The sequence below is a fragment of the Hippoglossus stenolepis genome, chromosome 5 (assembly GCF_022539355.2).
Source record: "Hippoglossus stenolepis isolate QCI-W04-F060 chromosome 5, HSTE1.2, whole genome shotgun sequence".
NCBI classification, from domain to species: Eukaryota; Metazoa; Chordata; class Actinopteri; order Pleuronectiformes; family Pleuronectidae; genus Hippoglossus; species Hippoglossus stenolepis.
In genome coordinates this window covers 22,456,365-22,474,720 of record NC_061487.1, presented here as the reverse complement: position 1 = coordinate 22,474,720, position 18,356 = coordinate 22,456,365, and the positions used below count along the sequence as shown (strand labels likewise).

The window sequence follows — 18,356 nt, the reverse complement described above, 5'->3', positions numbered from 1 at the left end:
GCTCCTCATCATTGGCGGATTCCAGTGCCAAGAGGCTGGGACCATGCCTGTGCACCAGCAAGGGAGAGCCAGGGCTAAGCCACGGTGACTCCCCCTCGTTATTGACCAATGAAGTTCTACCTACTATTATAAGTATTGCACCCGTCGTCCGTTCAGGGCGACTCTTGACTACCCCGTGCTACTAGAAAGCAGAGGCTGTGTATTGAGTGCTCATAGCTATGTGCACATAGCTATGCTGTACCTTTTCATTGCTTCTGAATAAATACTTGTTGAACCAAACCGAGACCCGCTCTTCTCATATCTTGGGACAAAAGAACACGACAAAACAAGTCGCCCTCAGGTCTTAGTCAACACAGACAGGAGCAGTCACGTGATTCTAACAGACTGGTCATATAGAGGTCATTCACAAGGTAACAACACTGTCTTCTCTTCTTTCTCTTCAGGCTTTGATCTGGTGCTGGAAGTTGTTTGTTTTCCATCATGGAGGCTGCAGCTGACTTTCTGAAAGTGTTCCGCCCTGAGGCCGGGGGATTGTCTCTGACACTCAGCCTCTTCCTCGTCTTTCTAGGTCTTGTGTACTGGTGAGTAAATACTTCAGCATCTGATTTTTTTAATGAAACTCTACTTCTCTGTCCCAGTCAACTGATGCACACACTCATCAGCTGAGTTTTGTAGTTGAACATCATCATCGTAAAAATGAAAATTCACTCATTATCTACTCAGCACTGTGCCGAGGGAGGTTGTGAGTGAAGTGTTTGAGTCCACAAAACACTTTTGGAGTTTCAAGGGTAAACAGTGTTGCAGCCAAATCCAATACAATTGAAGTAAATGGTGACCACTTCTCAAAACGTAAAAAAAACCATCAGGTAGGAACATTAAATGCGTCCATACTGCTCATGTGGTGTCATCCAAGTGTCTGTACGCCCTGACATTCAAATTTGACTTGAAACGGTGTCATTTACACCCTGTTTACCCCTGAAACTCCAAAACTGTTTTGTGGACTCAAACACTTCACCCACCACTCAAATTGGCATAGTGGTGAGTAGTTAATGAGGGACTTAAAAAAATTCTGTGAACTATCTCTTCACAGGTCCCAAATAACTCTAATCAAGAAGCAAGCAAAATATTTATTTTGCTTTTATTCTATTCATTCATCGTTCATCAACACAGCTCTGTGCTCTGTCTTCTAGGTATTCGTTTTACCCGTATTCAGTCCTTTCTCGATGTGGCATCAAACATCCGAAGCCATTACCTTTCTTTGGCAACATATTGATGTTTCGCCAGGTAAGACGTTGCATTGAATTACCCCTGGTGTCCCTTCACTTTTTCTTTTATCTTTAACCTGTGTCAGAGTTTGTGTGGATTATGAGGGCCCCCCCCCTCCAAATCAATGTCTGACCCATCAACCACCTCCCACAGCGAGAGAGAGACAGTGATGCCTCCCTTCATTTGTTTATTTCCCCTCTGTTTAAGTCAAGGTTAACAGGTGAGTTTTAGTGCCGTCCCTTTTAAGCATGTGAAAGAGTTGTGAGCCTGATTAGTTGTCGCACTGTTGATTTTTCTGTAAATTACATTAGTTAACATTGTTCCTCATTCTTCTGTTCAGGGTTTTTTAGCCCCAGTCGCTGATCTCATAAGGACACATGGCAGAGTTTGTGGGTAAATAAAATAATTACTCTCTGAACACTTCACATATTTCAATTTTCCACATTATGAAATGTAACCCTGAAATAAATCAGCAGCATTAAGATGATTTGATTTGAATGAGACTCTCCTTGGTGTATATCAGGTACTACTTGGGACGCAGACCGGTGGTGGTGGTCGCAGACCCTGACATGCTCAGACAAGTGATGGTCAGAGACTTCAGCAGTTTCCCAAACAGAATGGTGAGGACACAACTAACTTAACTAAAGCAAAAAATATACTGTATATTATGTGTTAACTAGTGATGGGGTAATGACAACAGTTGTTTGTACCTGTACTCAACCTGTTCTTCTGTACAGACTATTCGCTTTGCCACCAAGCCCACGTCTGACTGCCTGCTCATGTTGAGGAACGAGCGCTGGAAGAGAGTGCGGAGCATCCTGACCCCGTCCTTCAGCGCTGCGAAGATGAAAGAGGTGAGATAAGCAGACCTGGATTATTTGGGCACTAGTTAGAATGAGCTGGTATGTGTTTCAAAGAAGTGGAAGTGGAAGTGTGGAGTTGGAGGACACAGAGAAAAGGCGGAGGAGTTAAACTTGTAACTTTCAAGGTTTGGTACAAAATATTTCAGTTGTGTTTGTGTAGTGTGACTGTGTGAGCTGTGTTTCTAGAGCCGCCTTAAACTTTTTCAAATATTCTGTGGTCTTTATGGATCAATACTGGACTTGATTGATATTGACAAGACAGATTCCACTCACTGTAAGATTGTCCTTTTTCTTTTAGATGGCTCCACTCATCAACACAGCCACCGACGTTCTGATGAACAACCTGAATGTTTACGCTGAGTCCGGAGAGGCCTTTGACATCCACAGGTAGAGAAATGAAATAATAAAACAATAAACAAAGGAAGGTGTCTCTTTCTGCCCTGCCTCATGTTTTTATACGTGTGTCTGTTTCGCAGATGTTTTGGCTGCTTCACCATGGATGTTATCGCCAGTGTGGCGTTTGGAACCCAGGTGGACTCTCAGAAAAACCCAGATGACCCATTTGTCCGTCACGCTCAGATTTTCTTCTCTTTCTTCAGGCCCATCATGCTAATTTTCAGTGAGTCCAGTCTATTGTTGTTGTTATTATTATTTATGTATTATATTATGTATGTTTTGTACATTGAGTCATGTGGAAGTTTCCGAATCTCAGGTTGGGTCAAACAAATAAATCTGGTTTGTGTGTCCAGTTGTGTTTCCTTTCCTCGCGGCTCCTCTGGTGCGATTCCTCCCCAACAAACGACTTGCCAAGATGAATGGGTTCTTTGTCAACTGTGTCCAGAAGATCATCAAGCAGAGGGAGGAGCAGCCTCCTGAACAGGTGAATCTTTTGGACATTTGTTTATCTAAAAATGCAACTTGAGTGAACTGACCTCAAGAGCATTCCCACGTTTTCCTTTCTTTCTTTGATGATTTGTTTGAATTTATTCTATCATCTGCATCTCCTTCAAGTTATTTTTTTCTGATATATAGTTTTTTACATTAATCTGTTGTTGTGCAATAATGCAGTAAACGTGAAACCATTAAATGGTGTGCCTTTCGGCATTCAATAAATTTGGTTATCAAAATAAAATATTGAATATTAATATTAAAAATATTAATATTAAATAATAACTTTATTTGATTAAAGTAACCTCGGGGCACTACCCTTCAAAGGAAGGGAAAAGATAGCCAATTGTCTCATAAAAGTACTAACTACAAATTTGGAACTCTGATTAACAATTAAATTAATAACTATAACCAAAGTTACCATATAGATAGTTCGCTAAGTTGAAGGATATAGAGTTATTGACAGTGTAGAGGTTGGCAAAATTCACACTTATGCAACATTCATTAAAACAACATTTGTGAAAGAAAAACATTTATTATGAAGATAATATTGTATAAAAACACAAATTACTAAAGACGTACTTACTATACATATATATGTGTATGTGAGTATGCGTGTGTGTGTCTGTGTGTCTATGTGAGTGAGTGTGTTTTCAAAATGGCGGCTGGCCCCTATGAGGGCAATAAACCATGCACCCTAGTATGTTTACGACACGTAGCGGGGGTCAGAGAGATGGGTGCTGAGATATGCGTGTGTGTGTGGGTAGGTGCCAGGTTAGAGAAAGAGCGTAGAGTGAAGAGCATAACACAACTAACATTAACTTTCAAATAACTTGTAACCAAACTATCACAGCAACACAAATCAAACTTATAAACATCACACGGAATCGAATAAACAGTCTTTGCTTAGCCAAGTATAATTATTAAGCCCAGTTGTGTTACCCTTCCATGAAAAGGGGAAAAAAGTTGATGTGCTGTTCGAAGTCCAGTGACGTCGTCTTGCTGGTTGTGGCTCCTGTTTTTGTGGTTCTGCTGTGCGAGGCAGCTCTTATGCTGAGGTCCATAGGCAGGCGCTCGTGTCGCTGCCTTTTGGAAGGTTTTCGCAGTCTACTCCAGTCAGGCCTGCTTGAAGGTTGGTAGAGCTTGGATTTGGAGGAGGTTTCCCTGGTGAGTTGAGCTGCACCTCTCCTCCATTGAAGTTGAGCAGACAGAGAGGTGGGCTCCTCTCGTATGGTTGCGTAGAAAGAGGAAGAAGGGGGGGGGAGAACTGGGCTTATATTGGCCTGGTGACCTCATGGGTCATGGGGCCCAGAGTGACCAATAGTGGTTGAAACTTGTGTCCCCGGTCAATTTTCACACCTCTGTGTGACGTTGACGCGCCCTGGGAGACTGAGTTCTGGAGGCTCTGGTTTGTCTCCAGAACAAAGAACATGTGCTCTAGGCTTCTGACGACACATGTAGGCCGAACTGTAGTTCACAAATACCAGGTCCCAACACTGTTGATCCTTTAATTTTCTTGTAGCGGCGTCGAGACTTCCTCCAGCTGATGTTGGATGCTCGAACCAGCAAAGAGTCTGTGTCTTTGGAGCACTTCGACACACTGAACCATACTGATGAGCTCAATCCCAGGAACCAGCAAGCGCAGCCATCGGCCTCGGATCAGGAGGCCCACAGCAGGGCTCCTCAGAAAAAGATGATCACTGAGGATGAGATCGTGGGTCAGGCTTTTGTCTTCCTCCTGGCAGGCTACGAAACCAGCAGCAACACCCTGGGCTTCACCTGCTACCTGCTGGCCATCAACCCTGAATGTCAACACAAAGTACAGGAAGAGGTGGATGAGTTCTTCACAAGACATGTGAGTGTATTCACCCATTGTTTAATCTGATCTTCCTTGCTTCATTTAGTTATGACAGAAGACAGTGCTGGGTTTTATCTTGTGCTACCTGTTGTTGTAGGAGTCACCAGATTACACTAATGTTCAGGAGCTGAAGTATTTGGACATGGTTGTATGTGAAGCACTGCGCCTCTACCCTCCTGGATTCAGGTAAAGGAAGATTTATGTATGTATATATGATTACATGGACTAAGACCATACAGTAATCAAATATAAAGAAGAAAAAAGTATTTGAGGTCTGTAAATACTGCAGAGTGATTATTTTCTGCTGCATTTTGTCCCACAAAGGATTGCACGAGACATCGACCAGGACTGTGTGGTGAATGGCCAGTTTCTCCCTAAAGGAGCATCGCTGGAGATCCCAGCAGGATTCCTCCATTACGACCCAGAGCATTGGCCAGAGCCCGAGAGGTTCATCCCTGAGAGGTAGGAGGCAGCTGGAGTAGTTAAGCACAACTATTAACCTATTTAGAGCTCGGTTACAGCAAACATTCAGGGAAATGGATCCTCCCGACGTGTCTCTACGATCAGATACTTGTGGATTAACATGAAAACTGTTACTGATCTCATGGCTTGCAAAATAAATTGTATATCCACATCTATCTGAGTTTAGCAATTCATTATATTCATAGGAATTATCTTCAAATGCTACTTTAAATACTAAAAGAATATGATATAATTATAAATAAATGTAGACGATATTGTCCCAGCTGGTTTACCATATTATTTAAATCTCAAACTGTTGAGACTATTTAACATTATTATTATTCCAGTATTAAATTGCATTCAATGTGGTATTAAAAAGATCTGACATAAACCCTCTATTAACATTTGTAACCCATTACTCAAAAATGTACGTTTTTGTTGCTCTACAGATTCACCCCAGAGGCCAAGGCCAGTCGACATCCGTTTGTGTACCTACCGTTCGGGGCCGGTCCACGTAACTGCGTGGGCATGAGGCTCGCTCAGCTGGAGATCAAAATGGCTTTAGTTCATCTGTTTCACAAATTCAACATCGTGGCCTGCACTGAGACCAAGGTGGGTCGGACACTTCAGACAACAATCTAGTCAACATGATTGTTAGGTTTAGAAAGGATTAAAACTCACAAAGGAGTCATCTGCAATTTATTTGAGGTATCTGCTGAGGTGGAAATAGAAACAAACCTGCAGAGATGCTAATACATGTTTAATGCTATAGATTGTGTCTGCATTTGCATCTGTCAACATCCCATCATCATACAAACACTGATATGTATGATCAGTATCATAAAAAGGAGAATGTCAAAGCATATTTTGTTTGTACAGTCAAAGTGCATCTACAGTAGCAAAGACGTCATAGCTGTCAAATAAATCCAGCCCAACAAGACAAACCACTGTCTACACAGACAGGGTGCACACAAACAGCTGTTGCCACGCCTAGCACATGAATTGTGCAGCTGTAAAATACTGTTATTAGTTATTAATGGTGTTTTTATTAGAAATGTATGATTAGTGTAATTTACCCTACATCCACAGTACAACATGAATCTCTATGGAAAAAGTCTTACATGTGGTATTTTCTTCTTTCCTCTGTGTAGGTTCCTCTCGAGTTGAAGTCATTAAGCACTTTAGGACCCAAAAATGGCATATTTGTGAAAATCACGAGAAGAAACTCGGGAGGAGATCGATTGAATTCAACACGAGAGGATTAGAAACTCACTGTTCATCTTCTTGGCTGGTGGAAAAAGTTCCAAATCATCCAATAGGTCCATGTTGTAATACTTTTCTGCATTACTTTTGAACTTAGCCCCAATACTCCATAAGTTTGCACTGTGGCATTATGATTTTCTTTTTTTAAAAAAAACAATTTCCTCTTTGTGATGTGATTCATTTTTTTAGTCTCAACAGCTGCTGTGTTGAATTTTAACCAATCTGTTGGGAGTGAGTCTGAGTTCATGAATTTGTATAGAAGTCATTAATCCATTTTAGTCTTGAATAAATGCAATAAGTTTTCTGATGATGACGATTCACCATGTGTGTAGTTCAGTGACTAAAGAGATAAAAGGTGAATAAAGACAGAACTGCTAGTTACATGTAAAATGGGTTAAACTCCACTTGTGTGTAATTAAATATTCTAAGATAATGAGGAGATTTCATTTTATTGGCTGCACTGGGAAAATAAAGGTTTCAAACAATGACAAAGAATACATTGATGCCTTTTTACAATGTGTTTATTGCATAACTATAACCATCAGTGAATTTCATTCCATATCTTGACTTGAACTCTAACCTCTGGAAGATGTACTAACCAAACTAACCACAAAATAATAGACACCCCCAACCATAAATGTTAACTGTAGCAACTAAAGCCATATGTTTGTATACATTCTGTCTAACTATGAATACATGTATATCATCAGTTCTTCATCACTTCTGCTCTTCTTCATTTCAGAGGTAAATATAAAAAATATGAGTGTATAGGTTTATATATCAAACCAAACATACCTTTACTTAAGGGAATTTCTGAATTCAGGAGTCAGGGCTAACCTTAACTACTTCCACCACCAACAAAGCCACTAGCTGCTATTGCTATTGCTCACTATTTTCCAGTGTGGGAAACAACAGCATTAAGGTTTATGAGTAGTCAATAACATACTCCGGATAAATCTGCTGTTTTTCAAAGACAACGTAGATGCTGGGTTTGCTCACGTTGTCAACACAGCTGTCATAGAAGGTTTTGACGTTTCCTTTTGGTGGTGGCCGGACGAAGCTGCTCGATCCCTGGCTGTACTCCCCCACCAGGACCAGAGCCACAAACATGATCTTGTTCTGGCTGCTTTTGGCGCGGGCATACTTGTCTGAGTAGGATGCATCTCTGGCAAAGTAGCTCCCTGATAAATGAGCAAGTGTTAGTGTGGACAGTGTACAAAGGAAAAGGTGATGGGGTCTTTTCTAACTACCTTTGTAAAGTATGCTGCTTTTTACAGTCCTCAAAATCTAAAGAACTTGGAATTACACAGTTTACTGCTCTCCACCAAAACACAGCATGGTAATTCCAAGGAAGAGACTTTTCTATGGTGAGTCAATATTGGATACTTTGAATTGTAGTCATCACCTCTGCCAAGGAGGTTATGTTGTCATCTGCGTTTGTTAACTGACTCAGCTGATTTCCAATACATTTCGGGGGATGGAGGGGTATGCCCCAAGGAAGAACCCATTCAATTTTGGTGCAGATCCAGGAATGATTTTTCACCTTCTTTGGAATTGTGAGATGGCGCTTATTACTCAGGGAGTAATTCATGGATCTTGATGAACAAAAAATCTGGCTTATTTAGGTGTAGGTGTTTGCAATTAGGTGTGATTTGATTGAATTTAAAGAGACTATTGAGGCTTGGCAGAGGTATGAGCTCTACAGAATGCCATTCTTGTCCGATTACTGGAACGGCTGCTGAGGCCGTCGTACTCTACCTTTGCCGTAGGCCACACCATGGACACCACACATCCTCCAGTCAAAGTTTTGCTCAGAGATGGCCTGAATCAGGGAAGCATCAGTGCCATGGAACAAATACTGCTGATTCACAGCTTTCCCTCCATTTCTCGCTGTCATCTGCTCTTTCTGCCTGAACACGCAATAAAAATAAAAAAAAGGTCCATGTAATGATGCGAGAAATTAGCTTTCTTGCATACGACTGACAGCTGTATAGTGTTTAACAGTCAAGAATGAGTGCAGTACTTTACCCTTGTGAATAATGTGTTATTTCTATACAAATAAGATGTAACATGTTAACTCAAGAAGTTCAGATTTGCCTGCAGGCTGAGTTTATAACCTGTGGACAGAGTCAGGCTAACTGTTTTCAACAGAGTGGGTTTAACAGACACTTCTCATTTAGGCTATTTTTTTTTTTATAAATCCAAAAAGCGGTTATTTACCATTGAAAGACTTTCCACAGTGAAGGGTTCTGGATCCTGTTGATGCTGTTAATTTTACTCAGAGGCATAGTGACCCTAAATAACTTCTCAATCATAGTATAGTCCTTTGCAGAGTTGGTGAGAAGTATGTGCTGAAAGACAACAGATAAACAAGTCATTAATAAAGTTTATATTCAATCTTTATTAAGAGACAGAACATCGTAAAAACTAGAACTTTACTGATCATACCTCCACCAAGGACAACGCCCGTCTCAACATGTTAGAAGAAGTAACCGGAATTACCGCAGATTCATATAAGAGCACTGTGACCTTTGACCGCTGAAACGTAATCGCTTCATCTTTGAGTCCAAGTGACAACTGATCATAAGTTGAAGAAATTCCCTCAAGCATTCTTGAAATGTCACATTTAAGAGGCCAAACACATTTTTCCTGAGGCCACCTTGACCTTTGACCACTGAAATCGAATCGGTTAATCAGTGAGTCCAAGTGAACATTTGTACCAATTTCTAAGACATTCCCTCAAGACCTTTGGCTACCAAAATCAAGTTGATTAATCCTTGACTCCAAGTGTAGTCTTGCATCAAATGTTAAAGGATTCATTCACTGTGGTCCGGAGATATCGTTTCATAAAAATAAAGCCAGATAATAAATGCTGTAAAGATACCTTGAATCCAAAATCGGGCAGGGCTTTGATGTCCCAGTAGGATGGGACACTTTCAGCCATGGAGGAGCTGGAGCTGGAGCTGTGTGATGAAGCTCTACAAAAGGAAACAAACACACAGTTTACGACCTGTCTGACTGATGATGTCCCTTGAGACATCAAAAAGAGCAGTGTTAGAATTGCTGTAAAAAGTGTTAATGATAATACGGTACCTCTCCAGCTTCACCTTCACGTCTTGGGCAGACACGAAGCCAGGCCTCCGTCTGACCTCTCTCTTAGTTTTGTATTTTAAGTTCTCTTGATACATCGGCGGCTTCCCCGGCTCAGCTTTGAAGTGGAGAACATACTTCTGTTTGCCAGCACCAAAAGGGATCTCTGTGTCTCCCTCTGCCAGGTACAAGTTCTCCAGAGTTTCCGAAGTGACGGAAGCTTGTTGGTCACCCTAAAGACAACGCAGCAAGGGAACAGTCATTTCCATTCATCAAATGTGGGACAAGCAAAGACCCTGAGCTGCGTTGTCTGTAGAAATCGGACTCACCTGTCCGTACTCCAGCCATATCCCCTGTTCATCCTTCCAGGACCAAAGCCACTGTGTCGTGAGAATGAAGTGAGGGGGCTTTGACACAGAGGAGGCAGTGGACAGTCGACGAACTGGAGACCCTCCATATTTCATCCCCACAAAGTCAACTCCCTTCACAACGGCTGGCAGAGAGCTGATAGCGAGCAAAATACAGTAAATCACCGATTATACAAATCATAGAATTAAAATGTATGTTTCTCTCAGAAACTAAAAGGCTGTTAGAGCGTTTTTTTTTCATTCATGCACCTTCGCAATACATAGAAATTGAAAATCCCTGAGCTGGGCACTTCTGGAGACGTGCAGCTTGCATCATTTCCAGGGTCACAGTACGCTTTCTCGATGTCCTCCATATCAGGCAAATCCTTCCAGGTCACGCCATCGCTGTCTAAAACCTGCCATTTGTAAGGCAAGTGCCAATGGACACGAACACACTTCTCTGGGGAAGAAAACACAAGGATACAAAGGGACCAATTTAGCCTGTGAGAGATATATGGTTTTTCTTAAGCTACTGCACTGGAGTGACCTGTGTTATTGTTACCTTTAAAGCTGCAGTGTCTGCGAATGAAGAAGAGGCAGATTTCATTCCTGTCAGTATCAGTCGTGGGTTTAGATTGACAAGCAGAACCTGCGGGGGATCCAGAGACGCTGTCGGAAGGCAACTGAGGGGGCGTACTCACCCCTGGCGGCGCTGAGGAAGACACACATACAATCACTTTTATAAGGTGATGGAGGACAAAAACTTAAATTAAGACATTGTCACAAGAAATGAATAATTCTTTACCTGGGACAGGAGCAGCAGACTGACCCATGATGATGCATTTATTTCTGTAGATCTCATGTAGGTTGTTAATAGTCTCCTGACTCAAGCGGCTCAAAATCTTCATTCCTTTTGCATCAATGTTATGGATTCTCTTACACGAGGAGCTGAACTTACAGTCCCCCTGGATGAAGTGCTGGCAGACGTGAAGCTTGGTGCAGGAGGTGCTGAACTTGCAGGTGCCATGCTCACCGTTGCCTTTGTTGTAATGTGGGCATATCTACACGGGTATAAAAAGGATTTAATTCAGAAATGTGTGGTATTTTCTACACAACAGCAACTGGACTCTGAATTTGCACCTAGAGCTGCCACTGCTGCTGGTGAAACCTACCTCAGGAAGCAGAAAGGGATCATTCTGCAGCAACAGCTGGAACAGCTGTTTTTCCGTAAAGTCTTGAAGACCGAATCTCTTTAAAATGTCTGCATTGTAAGGAGTAGCCAGACTGTGGTTTTTTATACACTTGGATCTAAAAAATAAAAAGACAAAATGATTAAAAAATAAGTTTTTGGGCTACATTTTAAAGTGTAACTTTGTCAGAAGGGCCTCAAGACATTGATGATGAAGTTATGGAAACTGTGAGTTTTTGTTTAACACCATGTTAGTGGCGTGGCTTCAAATTTCAACGTGTTGCATTTGCTGTAACTTCAGTGTAGTTTGTTCAATCTCCCTCAAACTACATGTAACAACCGGCTCCCCCCAGAAGACATTCATATGGTTTTAATAAATGGGAATGGCAAACAGGAAGTCGGCCATTTTGGATTAAGTGGCCATTTTTGACCATTTCCACTTGTTGTATTTGAACGAACTCCTGGAGAAGGCTCCTTTGATTTTTCTATGTCATCAAAGGAGCCTTGTTCATTTAGGAGAGCTGGATTCCAAGACACACCCACAACTCCAGCTTGTAGAACATAGTGTAGGTCCTTAGCATCAGAGATTTCAGACTCATCTTCAAGACCAAGAATTGCCGCTGTGCAAAAGCAGCTGTGTTATATGAATGGTAGGTGTTCCGTAGTGAATACGTACTGTTCGCGTCATTTTTGACCCACGTGTGTCAAAGTGATGAAGAAATACAGAGTTTACATTTGTTTATAAAGTAAGGGAAAAAGGAAAATAATGATTTTTGGTAATCAAAAACAAGTTATTTAATGAATACTTAGAATATTAAATGATAAAATATATTTATTTCAAACATATAGCAAAGAAACACTCATACATGAAATGACACAGGAAATGAATACGGGTCATTTTTGACATGTATATATATATATAAAAATGATTTATTTTTAAGGTAACAAAGGAAAAATTTAAATAAGGATTTGTGTTGATCAAAAACAAGTTAATTGGGCAATACCTGAAATACTGAATCATGAAATTCATTCACAGCAAAGATATAGAGAATGTAACCTGAGGCGGGTCACTTTTGACCCATGTTGTGTATCAAAGGGTAAACTCCACCCAACACTTCAAATGATTCATTAAGCAAATAATTCCTTGTTGCCAGTTTGCTTTAAGGTCACAGTATCAGTGGTCATAGATTCCTTTCGTGTCTTTGATGTGACTATTGCAAAGGTGAAAGATTTATAGCAGTGGTCGCCAACCTGTCGATCGCGATCTACCGGTCGATCTCGCAGTCTTCACTGTCGATCCCCCAACTCTCCTGACTCACTGTCTGTCGTCGCGCCGCAGATCAGCTGTGTGTCGGTTGTCTGTTGTTCACACGCGCTGTGTCAGTTACTGGCGGCGGAGCTGCAGGTTTATCTCCTGCATTTCCTTCAAGAACAAGTTGGTTCATGTACTAAAGTAAATGTCAGGACTCTACGGTATGAAGATGCGCATCTTTCGGTCTGTCGATAACAATCAAAGCCCCGTTGGAACAAATGAGTGGATTCAGAAGGTGAAACGCTGGAGTGCTTTTACTTTGAAACGGGTTCAGAAAAATTGTGTTCACAGCAGAATAAACAGAGAAAATGATCTTTCACTTGAGTTTCAATGTATTTCTGATGAATTTATGTCACAAACAAATGGTTGCAACACTTTCTGTATGTCTTTTCAAAATAAAAGCACTCCAGCGTTTCTGTTAATGGAATTCATTTCCTTGTTTAAAAAAAGGTTTTTTTATTGTGAAATATTTGCAAGAGCGGAAGATGCACGGCTTCATACTGTGTAGTACTGGTATTTATTTGAGTACAAGGGACTTCTTTCATACAAGGAAATAATCATATTTGTGGCCATATTCAAATAAAAGCCTATATGTAAAAACATTGTGCTGCAGTAGCAGCTCCTCTGCAGAACATGATGTGGAACTGAGAAGCTACATATTGTGCATTATAAATATGAATAGATATTAATTTGACTATTGTGCATTGAATAGAAAAAGTTGCACAACTGCCTCTCTTTGTGTATATTTATTTGTTGTACATTCAGCCTTTAACACAAATTGCAAAAAATTATAAATATGACCCTCCTAAGTGGTTTTTTTGGAAGATGTCAGGGTGGTAGATCTCTGCTTATGTTTGGAATTAAAAAGTGATCTTGGGCTCGAAAAGGTTGGTGACCACTGATTTATAGGATCTGAAGACAAACAAGAGCGTTTTTGACCTGAACAGATCTATTAGTCTGTAGTGATAGTGATAGCACCACCTACTGCCAAAATGAGGTAAGCCTCGTTTTACAACTTTAATTATATTTACATAAAATGTTCACCGTGTGATGGCGTGCACCGTAATGCGTGATTAGTGGGCGCGAGGCACATATTGCACGCAACGCGGAGCCGTTTCAGGTCCCGAGATAACAAGTGTTCGGGCCCGCACAGTACTGCGAGCAGCCCCTAGTTCCAGTTAAAAACAGCAGGAGGTCACTCACCCAAACGTGCAGTCTCCGCAGACATAATACCTGCACAGGTGGAGGCATTCGCACTGCGGACACTCTCCGGGTTTCTTCTGACAGAGGCGCAGACTGGTCTTAGCCACCAGCAGACTGTCCGGACTGATCATCTGGCCGCCGGCCGCCTTCCCTCTGCCTGATCTGATGCATATTTTCCCGTCGTCGAACAGGACGCTCCGCAGGACCGGCTGGGACACGTCAGGGAAACTCCTCGCGATCTGCTCGTTCAGCTGCTTCGAGTCCAAACTTCCCTGGTGGTCGCACAGGGTCTTGATGACAAATGTAGTAATGGGCGAAGTCATCATTGACACGGATTCGTTCAGCAAAGCGACTTGTCGAGCTGCAGGGAGGCGGTGATGTGGCGCTTTAGTTACAGAGAAACGAAACCGAAAGTTACAGGAGAAACAAGGAAAGGGAAACTGATCCCTGCCCTTAAAAACCACCAACACAAATGTTTTTCATTTAGAAACATTTAAACTGAAGAGTGAAATGTGCTATAACTTGTACTGACCACAAAATAAAAAATATACCCCTGAAATACAATAAAACTCGACGCGATGTTGGGATTTTTCTTTTCTGTATAGACTTTACGGAAGCCCTCGAACGCAACACGTAGCCCATAGCAACAATGGCAGGAGTTCAGTTTACCCTAGCAACCATGGACAACATGGAAGTGACAGAAAAAGAGGAGGAACAACCTCTCTCCAGCCGAATCCAAGAACTCAGGTAACATAAATGTGTTTTTAACGAATATGCTTTTAAATGGGTTAGTTAATCAAGGCAGTTTTAGGTGAATAAACTTCAAGGTTAAACGTTTTTTAGACAATATGCTAACCGCTAAGTATGTGTAGCCATGTAGAGCAACGTGGTTATAGTAGTTCTATCTATCTATCTATCTGTCTGTCTGTCTGTCTGTCTGTCAATCAATCAATCAATCAATCAATCAATCAACCAACCAACCTATCTATCTATCTATCCATCTACCTACCATACATTCATCTGTCTGTCATTGTTCATCAATCTATCATCCATCTCTCCATCTATACATCATCAATCTTTCTACCATCATCTATCTTTTCTATTTATCATCTATCATTTATCATCTACCCACCTAGTGGCCATCATCTCTCCATTTGTCTACTCGTCTATCTATATTAAATTTTTCCATTTACAATCTCTTTCCATTGATCATCTATCTATCATTTATATCAATCTATCATCTACCCAGCTATTGCCCATCATCTCTATTTATCATCTATTCATCTATCTGTTATTGCCCTTTCTATTTATCATTGATTTATCTTTCGAGCTGTCATCCATTCATATATCCATTGCCTACTATCTCTTTCTACTGTATTTATCATCCATTGTAACTCACAGAATGAATTGTTAAAATTGTTTGTATACACCTTGAACAGTCTTTCTAAATATTAATGTACGCTTCTAACTTTAAGCTACTAAACTTTTAAAATCAATAATTTCCCTTGGCTGACTGAAGTTGTTGTCATTTACCTCAAGGAGTTCCAATGAAGCCCTGCTGGCAGAGAACGACATGTTTGAGAGTTTCATCGGCCGTTTGAATCCACACGACCTGGAGTCCCAGGCCGGGGGGGAGGGTACGGAGGGATCGGGAGCCTCTCAGCTGGAGGGTGGGGTAAGTGACACTCTGTGACTTACACATGTGTATCCACAGCTGGAAATGAACACAATGAATAACTCTGCTAATTCTGCATGCTCAGAACTGGTTCTTGTGTCAGCCTCTCCTGTGTGTGTGTGTGTGGGTGTGACTCTTCTTGTGTGTCAGTCTTTCATGTGTGTGTGTGTGTGTGTGTGTGTGTGTGTGTGTGTGTGTGTGTGTGTGTGTGTGTGTGTCAGTCTCTGCCAACTGGACTCAGCTGTACTCATCACCCTCCTGTTACAGCTGCTCTGATGAGCCACCTCCACACCCACAACTACATTATTCTCTCTCATGGTCACAGAACAGGTTTAAAAGTTGGAAACAAAATCAAACACTTTACAGACTACACACACTATAAGTTGAAAGACTGACGACAAATCATGTCGCTGCAATTAGCAGCCATTTATGTGGTTTCCTGGCACACAATTATTGAAATTATCTCCCAAAGTTATAGATAATTGGTCATGAATGATGATTTAATTATGTCCCTGTGTGTGTGTGTTTTTAGGGACGGAGACGGAGGTCTCGTTCCTCCATATCAGATCGCCCCCTGCAGCTGACCCTGGAACAGAAACTTTATATCGCACAGAGTGAAATAAAGGCGACACAACAAGATCGTGAGGATCTCAAACGGAGAAGTGAGGTAGTCCAGGACAACTACAAGGTCAGGCTATAACACACCTTTGCACAAAAAAGATAACAAACCAGCAAAATGTGCCCTCATCTCATTTCACCATTGTTTCTGCTTGTGTTCCCAGGCCTCTATGGAAGTGTCTGAAATGTGTCTGGCAGAGATCAGGAAGGCCAAGAAAGAGTTTGAACGCATAATGCTCAAACGTATGAAGGACACGAGTCTGGAAATAAAGGACCCAGAGAAGGTGCTGCAGTGCCTCAGAGACAAGTCAAAGGTACAACACTGGTGTGGTTTAGTGATCTCAACAGAATATGTGTAATAACAAAAGATGTAGTTCTGCGTGAGGCTCTAATAGTTGAAATATACAGCATGGTATGATTTTTAAACCCCAAATGTTCCGTTCTCTTTTCTATCAATATTGTGTTTCAATACAGCAATTGTTATTGCATGTTGGAGCAAAATGGCAAATAACAAATAGTATTTGTATCCCTAAACTGAAACAGGACAACCAGTTGGAGAAGTTACATCTGAAGATCCAAGCACTGAAGGCCGAGGAGAAGAAGCTCCAGCAGAAACTGCAACTCAATAAGGAAATGGGAAAAGCGGAGTTCAAGAAGGTGAAAGAGAAATTGTTTTTTAGTTTTTTTTTTTACACAGAGTCTAAGAAAGCAGAAAGATGGTTTTATTATGTCCCAGTAGATTGTGTAGTTTGTGAGTTACAGAATTTGGTAAGAAAACAATGAATCAGTCCGTGATCTGCTGCTTTTTCTAATAAGAGTTAGTTAATCAGATATGTTCCTATAACTATTTACTAAATAAAAGTACCATTTAAATGTGGATTGCTGTTTTATTAAACTTAACAATGTGTGGTGTTGTGCGTTGTATGTAGGAAATCATCCAGGAGAAGATTGAGCAAAGATCTGACCAAAATCCAGACGAACTTAAAGTCAAAAGTTTGACAGTGCAACGTGTCCTCAGTTCACACAAGGTAAGAGAGAGACTGATATAATGTAAATGTAGCCCACCTATGCAGGTCAGTTCATCTTCTTCATCTTGTGTGTGTGTGTGTGTGTGTGTGTGTGTGTGTGTGTGTGCAGGAGAAGCTGCACGGTGCGACAATGGCGTTGACCGAGTTGAGCCATGAGATCAGCAACAGGGAGCAGATGCTGGTCAAACTTGATGAAGACATCCATGAGGCTGAAGAGGTCTGTTATTAGTTTGAAAATGTTCATAAAAGAACTTTAAGATCAATATATCAGCTAAAGTAATTCATGCATATTTTGTATCTCTCTTCAGAAGCGTTCGAATGCCGAGGCCCTGAACCAACACCTGCTCTGCCAGATGACAGATTATCAAGCTCCTGATGTCACCGAGTACATGCAGGTCAAAGCCAAACACAGGACGCTGGAGCAGAGCATTCACATTTGGGAGCGGAAGGTTAAGATTGCTGAGGTAAACTCGATCCACTCTGTGAAAGTTTTTTTTTTTTTTTCTTGTCCACTTGTATAAGACCACAGCATGACTCAGTGCAGCTGACAAGAAAATGTTGTGAGACAGTCTCCAGAACAATGAGCTCTCTCTTTCCTGTTTTCACCAGATGGCCTTGAAGACCTACACTAAGGCAAGGGGCAAACAGAGAGCCGCTCTCACTGGAGCGGGGTCGGGGGAAGACCACGTCCCCCAGTAAAGCTGCCGCACAGAGCAGAACCCAAGAGGCAGAGAATCAGACGGCCGACAGAATTCATCAAAGAATGAATGAAGGATGGAAACTTCACAAGACAGTAGCAAATGCCCTGTTCGTGATATTAATTATGCAACTTCAATTTTATTTGTTGCAACCATTTGATATTTTCTTGTAATATTGGTTGGACGTTACAGAAAGAAAATACACGTGTGGGTTTGAAGGTTCCTGATATCTAATTTATATTTTAGTCATAATGTCTAAATTGTACGGTAAAAGTAAAAGTTCCCTTTTACCCAATTACAATAAATAACTAAAATGATTGCCATGCGGTTGTATGTCTCCACCAACCAGTGCAGTTTTTTAAGCAAGATTCACATGAGGTCAAAAAACCTTTGACCACTGAAATCTAATCAGTTCAAGAGAACATTTGTACTAAATTTGAAGAAATTCCCTCGAGATGCTCCTGAGATGTTATGTTCTCAAAATGGTTTGAATGGGAAAAGCCGCCTGCCACTGTCTCAGAGGCATAAACATGAAAACATACTGTGATTACAGTGCAATCAATCCAATACATGCAAGTACCCATACTTATGTTTCT

The 18,356-nt window shown here is 41.2% G+C and overlaps 3 protein-coding genes across 4 annotated transcripts; 2 read left to right on the top strand and 1 right to left on the bottom strand.

Annotated features, from left to right (window-relative positions):
- Positions 1 to 465: 465 nt before the first annotated feature.
- LOC118110278 (thromboxane-A synthase-like) lies at positions 466 to 7,075 on the top strand. Of its 2 annotated transcripts, XM_035158010.2 has the most exons (13): positions 466 to 581; positions 1,191 to 1,284; positions 1,607 to 1,659; positions 1,790 to 1,886; positions 2,004 to 2,120; positions 2,428 to 2,516; positions 2,606 to 2,748; positions 2,879 to 3,009; positions 4,540 to 4,872; positions 4,973 to 5,061; positions 5,200 to 5,337; positions 5,787 to 5,949; positions 6,489 to 7,075. In XM_035158010.2, exons 1-13 carry the CDS (start codon positions 481 to 483, stop codon positions 6,600 to 6,602), a joined length of 1,662 nt encoding a protein of 553 aa, XP_035013901.2. In that variant the 5' UTR covers positions 466 to 480; the 3' UTR covers positions 6,603 to 7,075. The 2 variants fall into 2 exon arrangements, with proteins under 2 accessions (XP_035013901.2, XP_047196000.1); XM_047340044.1 differs by lacking the exons at positions 466 to 581; positions 1,191 to 1,284 and adding an exon at positions 1,348 to 1,486 and having other exon boundaries at positions 6,489 to 7,072.
- A 28-nt stretch (positions 7,076 to 7,103) lies between these two features.
- Positions 7,104 to 14,147, bottom strand: parp12a (poly (ADP-ribose) polymerase family, member 12a). Its single transcript, XM_035158009.1, has 11 exons — positions 13,742 to 14,147; positions 11,210 to 11,345; positions 10,843 to 11,098; positions 10,600 to 10,749; positions 10,308 to 10,497; positions 10,020 to 10,194; positions 9,694 to 9,923; positions 9,485 to 9,578; positions 8,821 to 8,951; positions 8,359 to 8,510; positions 7,104 to 7,781 (listed from the first exon to the last, which is right to left on the bottom strand). Exons 1-11 carry the CDS (start codon positions 14,065 to 14,067, stop codon positions 7,525 to 7,527), a joined length of 2,097 nt encoding a protein of 698 aa, XP_035013900.1. The 5' UTR covers positions 14,068 to 14,147; the 3' UTR covers positions 7,104 to 7,524.
- On the top strand, positions 13,633 to 18,347 carry ccdc113 (coiled-coil domain containing 113). Its single transcript, XM_035158011.2, has 9 exons — positions 13,633 to 14,488; positions 15,281 to 15,416; positions 15,949 to 16,104; positions 16,199 to 16,348; positions 16,578 to 16,691; positions 16,964 to 17,062; positions 17,172 to 17,279; positions 17,371 to 17,526; positions 17,672 to 18,347. Exons 1-9 carry the CDS (start codon positions 14,391 to 14,393, stop codon positions 17,759 to 17,761), a joined length of 1,107 nt encoding a protein of 368 aa, XP_035013902.2. The 5' UTR covers positions 13,633 to 14,390; the 3' UTR covers positions 17,762 to 18,347.
- Positions 18,348 to 18,356: the final 9 nt, after the last annotated feature.